Source organism: Balaenoptera borealis (assembly GCF_965194805.1).
Source record: "Balaenoptera borealis genome assembly, chromosome: 13".
Classification (NCBI taxonomy): Eukaryota; Metazoa; Chordata; class Mammalia; order Artiodactyla; family Balaenopteridae; genus Balaenoptera; species Balaenoptera borealis.
Genome location: NC_138870.1, coordinates 90,266,446 through 90,285,983, shown reverse-complemented (window position 1 = coordinate 90,285,983; position 19,538 = coordinate 90,266,446). Strand labels below are relative to the sequence as shown.

General features: G+C 44.6%; 1 protein-coding gene across 4 annotated transcripts in view; it reads right to left on the bottom strand.

Annotated features, from left to right (window-relative positions):
- The window catches only part of RFX4 (regulatory factor X4), a 167,138-nt gene that overhangs the window by 137,084 nt on the left and 10,516 nt on the right, over positions 1–19,538 (bottom strand). For all 4 annotated transcript variants that reach the window (XM_082349885.1, XM_082349886.1, XM_082349887.1 and 1 more), the window contains exon 2: positions 2,287–2,373. In XM_082349885.1, the coding sequence (XP_082206011.1) occupies positions 2,287–2,373 (87 nt within the window). The remainder of the gene's footprint in view (positions 1–2,286; positions 2,374–19,538) is intronic.

Genomic DNA, 19,538 nt, shown 5'->3' with positions numbered 1-19,538 from the left:
AACATTCAATGCGGAAAGCACAGTCTTTTCAACAAATGGTGTTGGGAAAAATGGATATCCACAAACGAAAGAATGAATGTGAATCCTTACCTTATACCATATATAAAAATTAACTCAAAATGGATCAAAGACCTAAACATAAGAGCTAAAACTATAAAACTTCTGAAAGAAAACATAGAGTAAAACCTTCATGACATCGGATTTGGCAATGATTTCTTGGATATGACACCAAAGCACAGGCAACAAAAGAAAAAATAAATAAATTAGACCACATCAAAATTGAAAACTTCTGTGCATCAAAGAACACAATCAACAGAGTAAAAGGCAACCCAAAGAATGAGAGAAAAATATTTGCACAACATATATCTGATAAGGGGTTAATATGCAAAATATATAAAGAACTACAATTTACCAACAAAAAAGTAAACAATCTGATTTAAAAGCAGTCAGAAGACTTGAATAGACATTTCTACAAAGAATATATACAAATAATCAGTAAGCACATGAAAAGATGTTCAACATCACTAATCATTAGGGAAATTCCTACAATTCAACAACAACAAAAATAAACAATCTGATTAACAGATGGTCAAAAGACTTGAATAGGCATTTCTCCAAAGTGTATATACAAATGGTCAATAAGCACATGAAAAGATGCTCAACATCACTAATCATTAGGGAAATACAAATCAAAACCACAATTAGATACTACCTTATACACTGGAATGACTATTACAAAAAACCCCCCAGAAAAATAGAAAATAACAAGTATTGGCAAGGATGTCGAGAAATTGGAACTCTAGCACATTATTGGTGAGAATGTAAAATGATGCAGCCACCATGAAAATATGGCAGTTCCTCAAAATAGTAAACACAGAATTACCACATGATCCAGCAATTCCACGTCTGGTTATATATCCAAAAGAACTGAAAGCAGATATCGGCCAGGTATTTGTATACCCATGTTTATAGCAGCATTATTCACAATAGCCAAAAGGTAGAAACAGTCCAAATGTCCATCAGTGGATGAACAGATAAACAAAATGTGGTATATACATACAAGCGAGTGTCACTCAACCTTAAAAAGGAAGGAAATTCTGATACATGCTACAACATGGATGAACCCTGAAGACATTAAGCTAAATGAAATTAGCCAGTCACAAAAGGACAAATACTATGTGATTCCACTTAAATGAGATTCTTACAGTAGTCAAATTCATAGAGGCAGAAAGTAGAAGAGTAGTTGCTAGGGACTAGGGGGAAAGGGGGATGGAGAGTTATTGTTTAATGGGTACAGAATTTTAGTCTGGGAGATATAAAAAGTTCTGGAGGTGGATGGTGGTGATGGTTGCAAAACAAGGGGAATGTACTGAATGCCACTGAATTATATACTTAACACGGTTAAAATGATACATTTTATGTTAGGTATATTCCACCACAATAAAATACACTTAATAAAAGAATGTTCAGAGATGCTTAAGAAACAGTAAAAAACTTGAAACAATTTAAATATCCATCAACGTTTAGATTGATATATATGTTGTGATATATGCATACAGTGGAGTACTATGCAGCAATGAAAAAGAAAAACTACTGTGACATACAACAGTATGGCTAAATCTTCCATGAAGATTCCCTGAATCTTCGAGAAAATTGAACTAAGGAGATGCTCTTTACCAACCAAGAGAGACACTCTGTCCCTGCTGGAAATGACTTTTATAATAAGCTGTCCCCTTTTTGCAGTGCTTTAGGAACAAATACAAGTCCCAAGTAGTCTTCTGCTCTTAATATAAGGCACCCACAGCCCCAGTCTGACATAACACAGGGAAAGGTGTAAACAGAGCAGTTTGTATCTGTCCATTAATACCAATTCTCTAGCCCAAGATCCAGGAGAAATGGTTACTTTCAAACACCAAGGACATTCACGACTCTAAAACAACGGTCCCATGACACACTTTAAACCCACATCTACATGGAATGGCCTTTCCCATTCAAGGTCCACATTTTCCCACTGGAGCATCACTGAGATGGGGTCTTTAGGGACTCAGACAATAAAAATGTGTAAACAGCAAGTTTGTGCCGTGGCCTCAGTTTCCACATTCACCTGACTGCATTGCACTCCTTACTGCAGGATATTACAGGGAGGGCCTGGGGTATTTCATAAATGGCTGGAGAGCCTCTTGTTTCAGGTAACTTGCCCCAGTCTAGCATTCTAGAAGCACCATTCCTCATCAGGACACAGTCCGCATCCAGGACACCGTGGAAGAATGAGTTTCAAGCACTTACTTTCATCATTAGAAACATTCCCCAGAGATGTGTGGCTAGAATAACGTTTGTTTTCACTTTCGTTGAGACATCTTTCAATCCAGCTCTCTAAAAATGAAAAGAAAGAAAATCATGTTGTTGGTGTCTGTGAAGAGAAGAGAACATCATCAATGCGCTAGATTTAAATGCCCATCAACTTTCATCTGAGATCTGCCCAGACTGGAATTGGATTTGACAGGAAGTCCCACATGCACCGTTGCTGATGAGACTTGGCTGAGTAGTTTGGAGGCAAAATGGTAATTTGAAGCCCCACTTGAGTATTTCTTGGTCAAATTCTACTAATTCTGGAGTATTCATAGCCCAATAGTACCAACTGAGGATTATGTTTCTTCAAAAAAAGACACATTCCTGAGAACTAGTTTGTAAAACAAAATTTGGTCAACTGAATCACTAGTGGTGGTTTGGAGACTTGTAAATTAGCAGCAGAACCCTTTCTTCAAAAGAAAACAAAAAAGAAAAGCAGATACAACCCTGAGGGCTCTGGTTGAAGAGGAGGAGGGCAGGGAACCTTACAGCTCCCCTCCCTTTGCCAGCGACCCCTGAAGGGGCTCTTCCAAGCACAGACTGAAGGTCACTGCAGGAGGAGGCATCAAAAGCTCTGTAATAGTTATCCATTACTTTTGAAATCCAGAAGACCATGGTTTTTTTAAAATCCAATTCCAAAGGCTACAAATGTACTTTCCACAATGCAGCATAATGCTTATTCTATCATCTAGACCAGGGGTCCCCAACCCCTGGGCCGACGGACCAGTACCGATCCATGGCCTGTTAGGAACTGGGCCGCACAGCAGGAGGTGAGAGGCGGGCAAGCGAGTGAAGCTTCATCTGTATTTACAGCTTCTCCCCATCCCTCACATTACGGCCTGAGCTCCGCCTCCTGTCAGCATTATGGTGAGTTGTATAATTATTTCATTATATATTACAATGTAATAATAATAGAAATAAAGTGCACAATAAATGTAATGCGCTTGAATCATCCCGAAACCAGCCCTCACCACCCCCGCCACCGCCATCAGTGGAAAAACTGTCTTCCACAAAACCGGTCCCTGGTGCCGAAAAGGTTGGAGATCACTGATCTAGACCACCCACTATTCATTCATTTATTCAACAGCATCAGCTAAGCACATCATTTCTGCTATACTGCTTGTTTTGAAAACACAAATGCATTCAATGCAAGTGATACATTAGGGAACAATTTGTGCCTAGCACAAACTTTCTGTTTGCTTATGCTTGATTTCTTCCTTAAAAAACATCGAATGAATGCAGAAAAGTGCACCTAGCTGAACTAAGCCCTGTAGGAATATGCAAAAATGCACACGTGCTCACACCTCAAACATCTACCAGCTACTTGAGTTTACAGTGTGGGTTGTGAGCCACACCTGCCCAGATAACCCACGTTCTAACATTTCACAATAACACACAAGCTGCAGCCCTTCCGAAGTCCACTTCCAAAAGCAAACTTCAGGGCTTCCCTGGTGGTGCACTGGTTAAGAATCCGCCTGCTAATGCAGGGGACACGGGTTCGAGCCCTGGTCCGGGAAGATCCCACATGCCGCGGAGCAACTAAGCCCGTGCGCCACAACTACTGAGCCTGCGCTCTGGAGCCCACGAGCCACAACTACTGAGCCTGCGTGCCACAACTACGGAAGCCCACGCACCTAGAGCCCACGCTCTGCAACAAGAGAAGCCACCACAATGAGAAGCCTGCGCACCGCAACGAAGTGTAGCCCCCGCTCGCTGCAACTAGAGAAAGCCCGTGTGCAGCAACAAAGACCCAACACAGCCAAAAATAAATAAGTTAAATTAAATTAATTTTTAAAAATGTATTATAGGGCTTTCCTGGTGGCGCAGTGGTTGAGAATCTGCCTGCCAATGCAGGGGACACGGGTTCGAGCCCCGGTCTGGGAAGATCCCACATGCCACGGAGCAACTGGGCCCGTGAGCCACAATTGCTGAGCCTGCGTGTCTGGAGCCTGTGCTCCGCAACAAGAGAGGCTGCGATAGTGAGAGGCCCACGCACCGCGATGAAGAGGGGCCCCCACTTGCCGCAACTAGAGAAAGCCCTCGCACAGAAACGAAGACCCAACACAGCCATAAATTAAATAAATAAATAAATAAATAAATAAATAAATAAAAATTTAAGAAACTCATTTGACATGGCACTAAATGTTGTCCCCCACCCATCATACAATAGAATGTGAACTGCCTAAACTTGCCCTGGGGTCACTGTTTCTCAAAATTATCATCCTTTAAAAAAAAAAAAAAATGTATTATAAAAAAAAGACTATTAAGGACTCGTAGAGCTTCAAAAGCAACTTCAAGTCCAAGGTGAAATGCCATATTTACTGTATTTATGTGCCTCTTAACCATTTAACAAGTGTAAAACTGTGCTATCCTATTAGGTTCCTATCTCTTTTCCCATGCATCACTGACAAAGTTTTTGAGTGTTGTGCCCCTAGCTTATTATTCCAGTGATCTCTGTACTTTTTATTGTGCAATTTTGTAGAATGACGGCGATTTGGGGGAATGCATATGTGGTATTACAGCAGAACTGACTATACCTATGGATGTGTGCTTTTTGAACAGTGCTGTCTCCCGCTTCTTTATAATATGGGAGCTAGCATTTACTGAATCCCTATTTTAACATGCCAGGCCCTTTACATATGTTATCTCATTGAATTTGGACAATTCTCTGAAGTAAGGATTTTCATCTCCAGTTTCCCTAGAGAGCAACTGAAGCTTAATCGAGCAATGTGACGCCTCGTAATTCAAAGAGCCAAGGAAAAGATCATTACTTTTCCTTGGCTCTTAGTAACATATTGTAAAAGGAAGCCATGCGCACGCTGGCGAGTAAGCTGTGTAGTGAGGGGAAAGCAAACGTCAACAGCAGGGAGAAATGTTAGGGTTTTGGTTTGTATTTTATGTCCCAACAAACTGCTCTTTTAAAAGCTGCTTCCAAAATTGTAAATAAGTAGGAGAGAAATATCAGGGGAGGAACAGGAGCCAGCTTGTTAAAGAGTATATGGAAATCTGGTATTTCTAAGGAAACACTGAGCTGCAGAGAGATTCAAAACATTAAAACGCTACCCCCTTCCAGATTCCAAATGCACAACATAGAAACAAATGGCCTGTAATGTTTTCAAAGCTGTGATGGCACAGGATGGGTGTTTCTCATCACATCTTATGCAAAACCACATCTGGATGCAAATCTCTGGAATTCTTTTCAGAACTCTCTAGAATGTCTCTACTCAGATCTTCTAACCCTTTCAAGTCCTGGCACGTTTTCCCTGGCAACAGCTACGGCTGATGTTGGATGGCGTTCCCTGAAATCTGCGGCCCCTTCCTCCACCAAAGCACACCACCAAAAGCAATTTCTATTGTTCTGGGCCAGTCCCTAGTCTTCCCAGCTAGGTATGCACACCTTCACACTCTCACGTGCATGTAGGCACACAACATTCACACATACACCACCACCCTCTTTCATCAGAAACAGGGAACTAAGGCAACACTCTCGCTCTCACCCATCTGCCTGTGCCAGGATCAGGCCTGTTATCGCTGGAGTCCTGGAAGGGCCTACTGTTGCAGGTGAGAATTCCCAGTGATTGGTGGGGCACACTCTCTGAAGAACTCATGGCAACATCCCAGAGAGGAGGTGGCTCTGAGCACCATGTGGGCCAAGAGAGGCAACACCCACCCACGAGAGTTCAAGTCAAAGAATTTTGCTGATGGCTGTACCTCTCCCCACACTGCCCAGCCTCAACCCTGGAGAGAGATGAAAGCAAGGTTACCGAAGGGAAAGAGGGTAGAGAGAAGAAATCCCACCAAGTACTCCCTTCCCCCACCCACTGCCCCCACTTAGGGCTCTCTGACTCATGGCTTATGCCTGTAGCCACTCCGCTACCCAGCTCTGCTCCCATGAGCAACACAGAGTAAGTTTGGTCTCTGCTGCAGACGGCAGATATAGGGAGAAGCCACCATGTCTCCATTTTCCTTTCTTTTTCCTTTTTATTTATTTATTTAATTTATTTATTTTTGGCTGCGTTGGGTCTTCGTTGCTGCGTGCGGGCTTTCTCTAGCTGCGGCGAGCGGGGGCTACTCTCCGTTGCTGTGCACGGGCTTCTCATTGCGGTGGCTTCTCTTGTGGTGGAGCACGGGCTCTAGGTGCGCGGGCTTCAGTAGTTGTGGCAGAAGGGCTCAGTAGGTGTGGCTCACAGGCTCTAGAGCGCAGGCTCAGTAGTTGTGGCGCACGGGCTTAGCTGCTCTGCGGCATGTGGGATCTTCCCGGACTAGGGCTCGAACCCGTGTCCCCTGCATTGGCAGGCGGATTCTTAACCACTGCGCCACCAGGGAAGCCCTTGATGTGGACCATTTTTAAAGTCTTTACTGAATTTGTCACAACACTGTTTCTGCTTTATGTTTTGGTCCCTTGGCCCCGAGGCATGTGGGATCCTAGCTCCCCGACCAGGGATCGAACCCACACCCCCTGAATCGGAAGGCAAAGTCCCAATCACTGGACTGCCAGGGAAGTCCCTGTCTCCATTATTCTAGTCAAAGTACTCCACTTGTTTCAGCTCTTTCTTGGGAGAAATTGTTCCCACTTCTTTGCCATCCTGTTCATCTATTTCTGGCTGTCTTCTATGTCTGTTTGAACATGTCGCACTCAGGATGAGCTCTGAGAGTTCAGATGGGGTCTGAGCAGTGCCAAATATAGCAGAACCATCACATGTGTTGCTCTGGACATGGGGGTTTCCAGTGCATTCAAAGGTCTTGCATTCCAGACTGCATGGATGCAACACTCTGAAATATCTATACAGGCCATGGGCCTTGGAGCCCTTTGACGTTTGTCTTCTTCCCTAGGGGGACCCTCAACAGTGGCATCTGAAACTCGTGTCCCATAAGTTAGGTTGCTCCACAGGACTGGAAGGCCTCTATTTAGGTCACCTGAAGTAAACTTTATGTACTTTAAAACTACTAATAATGGATTTTTGTCTTGCAAAGATCAAGAATTACTCAACCAGAATGACAGGTATATTGAATTTTTAATAAAGCACTGTGTTCATCTATCTTACTCATTTGTACATTAAGTGACTTAATAAAGGCCACCATATACTGAGCCCTTATAAGCATTATGCAAATGCATTCCATACACCATCATACTTAATCCTCATAGCAGCTCTATAAGGTAGGTTCTATTAATATGCACATTTTAGAGATGAGAAAACTAAGACTCAGAAAGATTAGGTGACTTGTCCAAAGTCACCCAGCTAATAAGAGGTAGGGTTAGGACAAGCATTCAATCTCAGGTCATAACCACAACGCTCTCTCCAAGGGTATCCTGAGCTCTCCTTATCCTGTGTCCCATATGGTTTCCAAAACACGGTGCCAATATTGCAGCACTGATCACAGTCTGCCTTGCATTACAACTTTTGCTAAAACTCAATTTACATATTACAATTTTTGCTAAATTCACTTACATATTTCTTTGCAAGCCTTTGTTATACATAACAGGCTCTTCAGTTCAAAATATAAACATCTTAAGAATGCTGTCCATCTTATTCTATTTCTTTTGACTCTCCAATAGTGCCTGGTATGAAGTTTTTCCTATAGTCTGGCCTCAATGGACGTTACTTTATTGACACACATGATATCAAAGAATGCACAGCATGTAAGGAGGTACATCCACATATCTACAGAATTTCCTAATCATTTTCTTTTTTACCACATAAGGCATGAAAAAGGACAACACATCAAAGGCAATTTTCCAAATAAAGAAAGGAAAATTCAACAAAAATTTATTTTATACTGTCTAGATATAAGAAGCTGTAGTAGAGTGAGTCTGATACAAACATGAGTAAGACTGGTTTCTGCCCTCTAGTTGCCATCAAGAAAGCAAGGAAGGTGCTACTCCGCCAGCTCATGAGTGCAGCCACCCTGTCATCTTTATTCACCTGTCCCCAGTGGCTGGCACTGTGCCTGGCCCCACAGATACTGTGCAGTAAATACATGTTGTTGAATGTATTACTTTCTTCAGAAAACAACAGTAAGTTCCTACTGTGTGCCAGGTACTACGCAAGTTTTCACACGTGCGGTCTGAATTAAACCTCAGAACAATATGATGTGGTATGTCTTAATATCTCTATTTACTGATATGAAAACTGAGGCTTGAAGCAAAAGTTCTAATACTGTGATCAGTGTGGCAGTATTGGCGCTGTGCTCTGGGACATGGGAGAAGGAGAGCTTAGTTCACACTTGGATAACTTCCTGCTCCCAACTGCCTCATTCTTGATCCATAAAAACCATCTGACCGATGGCCAAGAAGCACATGAAAAGATGCTCAACATCACTAATTATTAGAGAAACGCAAATCAAAACTACAATGAGGTATCACCTTACACCAGTTAGAATGGGCATCATCAGAAAATCTACAAACAACAAATGCTGGAGAGGGTGTGGAGGAAAGGGAACCCTCTCGCACTGTTGGTGGGAATGTAAATTGATACAGCCACTATGGAGAACAGTATGGAGGTTCCTTAAAAAACTAAAAATAGAATTACCATATGATCCAGCAATCCCACTGCTGAGCATATACCCAGAGAAAACCGTAATTCAAAAAGACACATGCACCCCAATGTTCATTGCAGCACTATTTACAATAGCCAGGTCATGGAAGCAACCTAAATGCCCATCGACAGACGAATGGATAAAGAAGATGTGGTACATATATACAATGGAATATTACTCAGCCATAAAAAGGAACGAAATTGAGTCATTTGTTGAGACATGGATGGATCTAGAGACCGTCATACGGAGTGAAGTAAGTCAGAAAGAGAAAAACAAATATCGTACATTAACGCATGTATGTGGAACCTAGAAAAATGGTACAGATGAACCTGTTTGCAGGGCAGAAGTTGAGACACAGATGTAGAGAACAAATGTATGGACACCAAGGGGGGAAAACCGCGGTGGGGTGGGGATGGTGGTGTGCTGAGTTGGGCAATTGGGATTGACATGTATACACTGATGTGTATAAAATTGATGACTGATTAAAAAATAATAATAAAAACCATCAGACCTTTTAGTAAGGACCAAGCTTGCTCTAAGTGCCCAACAGGATTTACTGACGGCTGTGAGCATAGGCTCCTGGGCTGCGAGGCACCCCTCACCTGACTCATCTGGGATCATGGGCAGGAAGGAGGATGCAGAATGCCTTATAGATTTTCATCTTATAAGGAGTTTAACCCACGTTCCTTAGAGGCAAATCTTCACTCCTCCCCACTTCGTATCGGAGATTTGGAAACCCCAATTTGAAGTGACTTTCTCAAGTTCATAGAATGAGCCATAAATGGTTGTTGGGTTTCCTAGGAGACTTGGTTCCCTTTCCAGCAGCAAAAACAACCAGGAAGTAGCTGTATCGGAGGCATGGCACGTCCAAGGCGGTCCAAGACTCAGAGCAGTGCTTCATGAACATATATTGGCCTGGCAGGAGGAGCCAACTGAGTTAGCTGTCAAAAGGCAGGTAATCCTTGAAGTTTACAGAGCACACTGACATGGAGAACCTGATCTGAGCTTGACAGTCTACCTCATGAGACAGAAATTTACACCACTTTACATATAAGAAGACTGAACATGGCAGTGGCTTGTTGGCAGTGGTGTGGCCAAGGTCACACAGTTCAAAGGTGTTAAAGTCAGAATTCAAACCCAGATCTTCAGTCTCCAAAGCCTATGCTTATTCTTCCTGCTGCATCCTACTGGGCACAGGCTAGTTGTTCTCTCTCATCCATCTATCCATTCATTTTGCAAATATATAGTTATCAAGTGTCTTCAGTGTAAAGTTCTAACAGAAGAGATGGACAAAAGCTATTTAACAGGAAGCCAATATAGTAGAGCAGGATATCTCTGATGGACCAGGGTCTCAGGACCTGAAAGTATCTTGGTTGCTTATGTATTCTTTTTTTATTATTGATGTCCCCCACTCTTAAAACTGTAAGTTCTAACAACCTTGAGGATCTTGTTCAGCACTTAGTTCCCAAGAGCCTGGAGCAGTGTCGGGCACAGAGCTGGCGGTGATGGCCGTGATGAAGCGAAGCAGAATGAAGGAGCAGGGAATGCTGGACGGGGGGTCCTCCCCAGGAAGGCCTCTGGGAAGAAACAGCATTTGAGCAGAGACCGAGCGCGGTGAGGGAGCAAAAAGGGCCTTCGAAAGTCCTGACAGCGGGGACCACAGAGGCAAAGGCTCTGAGGTGGGGTCACGTGTGACCTATTTAAGGAACTGGAAGAAGGCCCGGGGGCTGATGTGGAGTGGCCATGGGGGAGACAGTACAAGATGAAAGAGGAGACAGAGGCAGGCCAGGAAGAATGTGGGGCCTGGGGTCAGAACAACTGGATTTCAAATCGCAGTCCTGCTACTCACTAGCTATGAGACACTGACATGGTTCTGGAACCTTCCTAAAGCCCTGCCTCCCAGGTTTCTCCAAAGATTAACTGAAATGATACGGGTGAGGCACTGAGCATGCGTGGCTTTGTGGGAAGATGAGGAAAGCCTGGTCTCTATCCAGCAGGTGCTCACAGCCATGATGGGGACAGACAGCAATGGTGACATTTAGCATTTATTGAGCGTCCTCTCCATGCCGGTCACTCTGCTTCACCTCTGCTCACCTCCAGCAGCTCTGAAACAGAGACCTGAACAACTCCGATCTGTGAAGAGGAAAGTCTCGGAGAAGCTAGGTGATGTCACCACCACAGGTCTGTCTGACCCCAAAGCTGTTGGCTGTCACCACGGCACCCTGCCTTGCTAAGCCAGCAGGTAACCAGGAGTACATCTAGATTACAATAAGGTGCTTCCGGCTCGGCCTGGCTGCTTCACAGAGGGTGGGGGGAAGGCATTTCAGCTGGTCCTTAAAGGAGTCGGCATCGGCCAGACCAAGGAGGAAAGGAGGGCATTCCGGGGAAGAGGGCCACCGTCGCAGACAAAGGCACAAAATGGGTTCTGAGAAAGGTGAAGAGCCCACTGACCCGTGACCCAAAGAGTGGTGGGAGACAAGTGGGAGATTCCATTAGGAGCGGATTGCAAAGGCCTCACCCACCAGGCCAAGAAGCCTGCAGGCAGCTGGGAGCCAGCCATGATTTTTAAGCAGTGGGGGAGTAACACGATGAGCTTTGTTTCTGAGGAACTGGATGAGAACAGGGAGTTTTGACTTATGCAATACCTGAAGAAAACACCGCCTGACTTATAAAGTGTCACTGGGTTTTAATAGAAGGCGTTATTCATTCTCTTTATATCAACAGTCTTTTGGGGCGCTGTGCTGAGGCCTATTTTAGGAACCTGCAGCTTTAGAAATGCTACATGAAAGAGCTGACATGCCACACTCGCAGCTACCAAGGGAGGACAGGGCCCCAGATCCCTCTGGAGGTGCCAGAGCACACCCCAGTGTCCCCTCCCCCAGGCCCTGGTCGTTATCAGGAGAACCATGCCACCGGGGCCTGCTCCCGTCCCCCCATGCACCAGGATGCTGCTTTTCCTCTCTCCCCGGGACTCCCCATGGTGGTGACACACAGGATGCTGTGGAAAGTGGGCCCAGGAGGCGGGCAGCTGTGGCCTATCCAGGAGGTACCTCAGGTCAGTGGGTTGCCATGGCGACACCACAGGCCCCACCCCAGGGGCTGCTGGGTTCCAGGAAGGGGTCCCTGCCCTGCCTCCAAGGAGCAGCCCCACGCTGCCGCTGCTTTTATTCCTTCCCTCGCCCACCAAACAGTGATTTAGTGCCGACTGTTTGCCAGGCTCTGAGGATCTAGTGATGAACATGGCAGGCAAGGTCCCTGCTCTCAGGGAGCTTATATTCTGTGGTGGAGACAGACAAAAACAAATAAGCAAGAGGACTTAGAGCACGGTGAGTGTTCTGAAGAAACGAAGCCCTGGAAAGGGATAGAGAGAGATGGGGGTGCTGTTTTAGGTGGCAGGGATGCTGAGGGCCTCTCGGAGGAGGTGATGTTGAGGCAACTGCAAAGGCCAAGGTGGGAGTGGGCTTGGAGGGTGTGAGGAAGAGCCAGGAAACCAGTATGGTGGAGGAGAGGAAGGAAGGGGGAGGGCAGTGTGAACTGAGGTCAGAAGGTTAGGAAGGGCCCGAAGTTTGCTGGCCAGAGTAAGAACTCCACATCTATTCCAAGTGTGCCAAGACGCTATTGGAAGGCTTTAACCAGGTGACATGAACTGCACTGGCTCAGAAAGGGCAGGCTGTGAGGGGACTTACATTCATTCATCCCGCTGTCCGTTTATCAACTATTTATGCGCTAGCATGTTGCAGGCACTGAGCTATACAGTAGGGAGATAGCAGGGAACAAGACAGTTTCTGGCTTCATGGAAGGTCAGAGTTTAGTGCAGAAGTCAGCTATTCAATAATCACACAAATAGAGACATAATTACCAAGAAAGCCAGGGTAGAGAAAAAAAAAAGGTCTGACCTAATCTGTGAGAGTCAAGGAAGCTTCTGAGAGGAGGCAGCATTAAACTGACAGCTAAAGAGTAAGAAGACATGTGTTACTACCCCAGGGAAAAGAGGGAGGAGTGTTCCTGGCAGAAGGAACGGCATATGCAAAGTCCCTGAAGCTGGCAGAAGAATGACACGCTCAAGAAATTGACAAGCAGCCTGAGTGTGAATGGACACATTCATTCAGGTGTTAATTCAACATGTGTTTACTGAGACTATCCTGTATAACTAGCACTCTGTAACATGCTAAGGGGCATGTGCACATAAAAGCCCTGCCTCTGTACTCAGGGCTGGGTTAAGGAGTCTGGATTCTATTCAGTAGATGGTTGAGAACCTCTAAAAGTTTTTGAGTAGAGTGTGGCATAAACAAATCAGTTCTGTGGGCAGCTCCATCGGGGGCTGCTAAACACAATTTTAGTGGGGAGGGAAAGGGAAGCAGGAGACCATATCATTTATCATCTAAACCTGGACATTTCTGAGACTGAAAAGCAGTGTTAGTAATAATTTTGCCAGGACCATATGTGTAAACCAGGATTGTCCCAGGCAAACTGGGACTTAATGTCCCCCTAGTAGGAGGCCACTGCAAGAGTCTAAGTCTTCGATGCTTGAACCAGAACAGATGAGTGAGAAGAGAAAAGATAAGAACTCTATCCTCCTTCTAGCTAACTGTATCCACTCCTCTGGCCGATCCACGTGACCAGTGTCCCCATGTCTCTTCTTCATCAGCTGGGGTCTCAATCACCGCATGACGCAAGTGAGTCCACTAATGACACATCCTGGAACGTGGCCTCTCAATGAAGTACCATCATCCTCGTCAACATCATCATCAGAGCAATGACTTGCCCAAGATCACACAGCCAGTAAGCAGCTGAGCCAGGGTTTGAATCTGACTCTAACCTAACCATTAACTTATACTGTAATACGCATAATTACACATGCCTTAAAGTCTCATTGTGAGCACTAAGCTGTGTCTAAAATAATACCAAACACACAATATGTGCTCAGTAATGTTACTGCTCCTTCTTACTTCAGGAAAACTCAATATAGAAAACTCTAAAGTGGGCAAAGAGATTAATTAAGATGTCATTGTTTGCAATATACAAGAATTAGGGAGGGAACCCTGAAGGTATACCAATGCTGATATTTCACAGATCATGAACTCACCAACAGTCTCCAGAGACTAGAGAAAATTAAAGCTAAGGTGTTCAGTGCCATCTCCTGTCGAAGATAAACTCAATGTAAAAGCAGATCTCTGCTCTGAAAATATCTCTGGGAACACCAGAGTTAATGTACACAATTGCATAACCAGGTTGTAAAAATTTCATTTCCCCTCCACTTCTCGGGGGGGGGGGCATACCTACCCTTACCCAATGTTGACAGACTTTTTCTTTGTTTCTATTGCTATTATTACAATATTATTAAAACAGAAAATCTGAAAAAGATTACTGGAGCCACGGCTACTCGCTGTGCACATCATCTGGTATTGATTCTTGACATCACTGCCTTTCCTAGGTTTTCGTTTGTTTGTTTACCTCTCCTGCATTTCTTCTCACCGCCTGTATTAGAGGATGTGGATTCCCCCTCCGAAAACTCAGGAGTCAGGCACTCCTGGCTGCCGGACCCAAAGAAACTTCAAACTAGCCTGAACTTTTGAGATAAATCAACAAAATATCCTTCTCTTAAGCAAAGCGCTTTTTTCTTTCCTGTGTTAATCTATCGAAGAAATTATACTTTAAAAAAAAAATTTATTTATTTATTTATTTATTTTTGGCTGTGTTGGATCTTTGTTTCTGTGCGAGGGCTTTCTCTAGTTGCAGCAAGCGGGGGGCCCCTCTTCATCGCGGTGCGTGGGCCTCTCACTATCGCGGCCTCTCTTGTTGCGGAGCACAGGCTCCAGATGCGCAGGCTCAGTAGTTGTGGCTCACGGGCCTGGTTGCTCCGCGGCATGTGGGATCTTCCCAGACCAGGGCTCGAACCCATGTCCCCTGCATTGGCAGGCAGATTCTCAACCGCTGTGCCACCAGGGAAGCCCTATACTTTTTAATGTTGAAAAGAGAAACATATTGACCCACAGTCCCACCCCTCTAACGTGTGAACTACTTGTCCTCTTTCTGCATTGCTCCCCAGCCTCGTGTGCACCTGTGCACATGTGAACTGTAATCTCAGGGAATGTACAATTTCTATTCCTTTTCCTCTCAACATGCTATCATGCAGATTTCCCCTCTGCTGCTACAGTCCTCATGTTCGTCATTGTTTAATACATGCCCAGTGTTCCACTGAGCTAATGTTCCTATTTTTTACAATGTTTTAATGGACAACGTGGTGCAGGTAATGTTTTCTTTCATTTGGATCATTTCCTGAGAATCACCTAGGAGAAGGAAAAGTAAGCATGTGGGCTTCGTAACTAGCTACAGACGAATGGTCTGAATTACAGCCTTAGTACTTACTAGTGAAAAGACTTTAGGCAAATTCTCTAAACCTCAGTGTCCCCTTGTTTAAAATGTGAGTAATAATAATGTGCCTACCTCATCTTAGTGGTGTGAGATTGCAGTGAACAAATGCATGGAAAGCACTTAGAGCACAGTGCCTGGCACAGAGCACGTTCTAAATATATGGAACCGCTGTGAGTCCCAGGCACCTGTTTATGACTAAGGCACTTTTCTGGTTTGTTTGAATAACAAAGTAGTAGTTAAGGACACAGACCGTGGAGCTCAACTGCCAGGTTCAAGTCTGACTTCCTTGAAGTATGACCTTGGGTGAGCAACTCGACCTCCTTGAGCCTCAATTTTTTTAATCTGCAAAATGGGAGTGGTAATAATAGCACCTCATGGGGTTTGGATGACAATTAAGTGAATAAGGCACAGAGAATGTTTACATGGTAAGCACTATATAAGTCTTAGCTATTATAATTTTTATATCATGCCCACCTCCCAGGAATTACTCTTTAGTTCCTTCCTGTTACCATTCTTTCCGTTTGATTCTTGGATCTCTTGGTGCATGGCCTTGGGAGCCGGCAGGACACTAATTCTAATCCTCCCCTTACAAGGGACCAAGTAAATTCTGCAACCCTGGGCAAATTACTTAACCTCATGGACCTCAATTTTCTTCCTATATTAAAAATACTTACCCCATGAGGTTATTATGAGGATTAGGAGAAATAATATAAGCTCCTTAAGAGCTGACTGTACCTTATTCCCCACACTTAGGACGGTGCTCGGCACAGAAGAGCAGATCAATGAGGGGAGAAGAGGAAGGGCTGAGAGGAGGCAGGGAAAGAAAGAAATGAATGAAGCACCAGCACCATGCCTGGCTCACAGGGGCTCAAGAGTGTCAGTTCATCTGCAGTTAATCTATCAAGTACTTGCTTGCATGGAGCCTTGAGCCAGCCTTCCTAGAAAGCAGGCAAAGAGATGCAGCATTCCTCAGAATACGAAGGAGGAATTGATTTATATCTTAAGTAAATACTCATCAAGCACTGACTTGTGCGAGACACCCTGTGCTAAGCACAGAGAATAATGACACAGGTGGAAATCTTGAGAAACAAAGGAAGAAGCATCAAGTAAACACTGAAAACAAGGATTGGAAATATGTGCACTTTAGGCTCACGTGGATAAGAGCACCGTGAGGCAAAGTCAAGACAGTCAGAGCTCTATGTGGAAGGGAAACCACCAGCACCTTCATTACAACTGCATGTTTTTAATTGGTATGGCGATGGCCTGGTTTAAGAAAGCAGGACCAGCTTTGGTGCCATAACAACCTCAGTTCGGATACTCTCGCTGTACGAACCAATGCACATACAGTGACTGAATCCCACGGAGTGGTAGTTTCACTAAGTATAAGATGGGAATGATCCTGCCCAGATCACAGGTTTATGAGGTTATGTACTGAAAAGACTGAATACAGTGGAAGTGTTGTGTAAAATGTTTTCTTCTCCTATGTAGTCCTGGGGGGAGGGGCAGAAAGGGGAATGGGGAGAAGGCAGGTCTTGGAAGCTACTAGGGGGACACAAGGAGAAGCAAGTGCTCGAAGCACCTTCTGTTTATTGAGCTTTTACAACATGCCAAGGCCCTGTGTGGACCCCTTTGTATGCATTAGTTCATTTAATCCTCACAATACCCTCTAAGGTAGGTACTCTGCATGATCCCACTTTACTAACAAGCAAACTGAGGCTCAGAGAAGTCACGTGACTTGCTGAATTCATACATCTAGCCCATGGCAAAGCCGGTTCTCACTAAGTCTATGGGATTCTAAAGCCAGAGCAGTTAAATGATTGTATCAGTGATTGCAAACTCCCTGCTATTAATGATTGTATCAGTGGACTTCCCTGGTGGCGCAGTGGTTAAGAATCCACCTGCCAATGCAGGGGACACGGGTTCGAGCCCTGGTCTGGGAAGATCCCACATGCCGTGGAGCAACTAAGCCCGTATGCCACAACTACTGAGCCCACATGCCACAACTACTGAAGCCTGTGCACCTAGAGCCCGTGCTCCGTAACAAGAGAAGCCACCACAATGAGAAGCCTGCGCACCACAACAAAGAGTAGCCCCTGCACGCTGCAACTAGAGAAAGCCCGTGCACAGCAATGAAGACCCAACGCAGCCATAAATAAATAAATGGAAAAATGAATAAATAAATATTTTGAAATATGATTGTAACAGTGATTGCAAACTGTGACATGCTACGCAATGGAAGGGGCTGTTATTTTAACACCCAAGGTTTTTATGCTTAACCTATTGTAAGGAAAATCATGTCTGTAAGTAAATAGGTAGGAAGCCTTTGATGATATAAGATGTCAAATTTGCCAGAGTAACTGGCAGGCGGGGGATACCTCCCCAGTGGTGGTGCCAGGTTGAACTCAGAAGCTCTGAGAACACTTAGAGATGAAAGGAACACCTGACATGAAGGTGCCCCCGCAGGAAGGAGCCCCCGTGGGTGTCCTCAGTCAGCAGTCTGCTGCCAAAGTCACATCCAGGTGCCCATGTCAGCCAGAAGCCCACTGACACCCGTGACAGTGTGCTCCAGAGAACTGCAGCATGAGCGGCCATCTCCCCCAGGATTAGGGGTGACTTGACCTCCTGAACTTCGTTATACAGTAGAGCAGGTGAGCTAGGATGGACATCTCCGAGGTCCTCCTTCTAACTCCAGGTCTTAGGAGGAAGGAGGCAGCCTGCTTTGAAATCAGAATAATCTGTGCCCAAATCCTCGTTTGACACTAGCCATTTGGCCTGGACATGTTACCTAGGCTCTCTGCACCTCGGTTTCCTGTTCTGTAAGATGGGGAAAATAATGCCATCGGTTGGGTATGAAAATTAAATGAGTTAACATGCATAAGCATTTAGCACAGTGACTGGAAAAGATTATAAATGTTATTAATCTGCTAACCGATTTCAAAAAGGGAGCCACTTGATTAAAAAAAAGCAACTAATAATTTTGAAACTAATTCATTAAGGCAGCCTGCCGTCAATTACCAAAATAATTTGTGTAGTTCCCTCCTTCTCTCCCATCCTCCCTCTGTCCCTTCCTTCCTCCCTTGTCTCCTTCCTTCCTTCTTTCCTTTCTTTCTCTCTTCATTCCCTTTTCCTTCATTCTTTCCTTCTGAAAAACAATCTATGTATCAGTATGTAGTCTCCAGGTACTATGTACAATCATACGGCTTTGGTGTTTTTTTCCTTTCTTCTTCTTTTTTACGTATGTCTCAACACTAAAAAAAAACTCTGAACAGAACAAGGACCCACAGGGAATCCTTTTTTTAGGTTCCTCGTCTCTTGGATCTCTCTGGAACCCTCTGGACCTCTCTGCCCTGCACGCTTTCCCTGCTATGCTCGGGGCTCAACCAGCCTGAGTGAGGCTCACGCCTGTTGCGGGTGAGACCAGGTCCAGGCAGGCAGCTCTCCCCGCTCCCAGTGCCTCCTCAGCCGTGCCCTGCAAGGTAGCTCAGGCGGAGAACGCCCCGCAACCTGGGCACCCAGAGAAAACCCCAACGAAGCAGACAAATAATTCATTCTTCTAATCACAGCAAAGTTTTCAAACTTTAAAACGGAGCCTTGATTAGAAGAAAGGCTGTGTTTTTTTTTTTCTAAAAGCCTGGCATTTCTGAAAAGGTCCCCTACCCAAACCACAGCAACCTCAAAAACTCTGCCCACTGAGTTGAAAATAAAAGTTCATGGAGACCAAAGGCCCTCTCACAACAACAGCTCAACGCTTTAGAAATCTTCTTTCCAATGCTTGAAAGTTTTCACATTTTAACTGAGGGCCTGAAGCCCTCTGGGATCTTCCTTCCTTGTAAACTCCCAGGGCTTTCTCGGCCAAAGTTACGTATTTTTTTATGATGTCTAATAATGCTTTGTGGAGAAACTAGTTTGTTTTTGTAAAAGGAGCCATCAAGTAAAAGAAAAAAAAAATCCTAGAAACAGAAATTTTAGCTTTTTTTGTAGTCGTGTAAGAATGATACAAAATTACTTCATTTTCTTTTTGGTAGAACAAAGAACTTATAGAGGCGGCCAAATTCTCCGCCTGCCCCCACTCTGCATTTGTTATCAGCAGTGGAACTGAACACCAGAAAGAAAACACGGCGAAATATTTAAGGTGATCAATCAATTCCACCATAAACACATCTGCGTTTACGCCACGGGCCCAATTCTGGAACTTGACAAAACCCCAACAACTTCAATAAGAATTTCACCTACCCATGAGCTCTGCGAACCAGTTCACAAACTATAAATACATCACA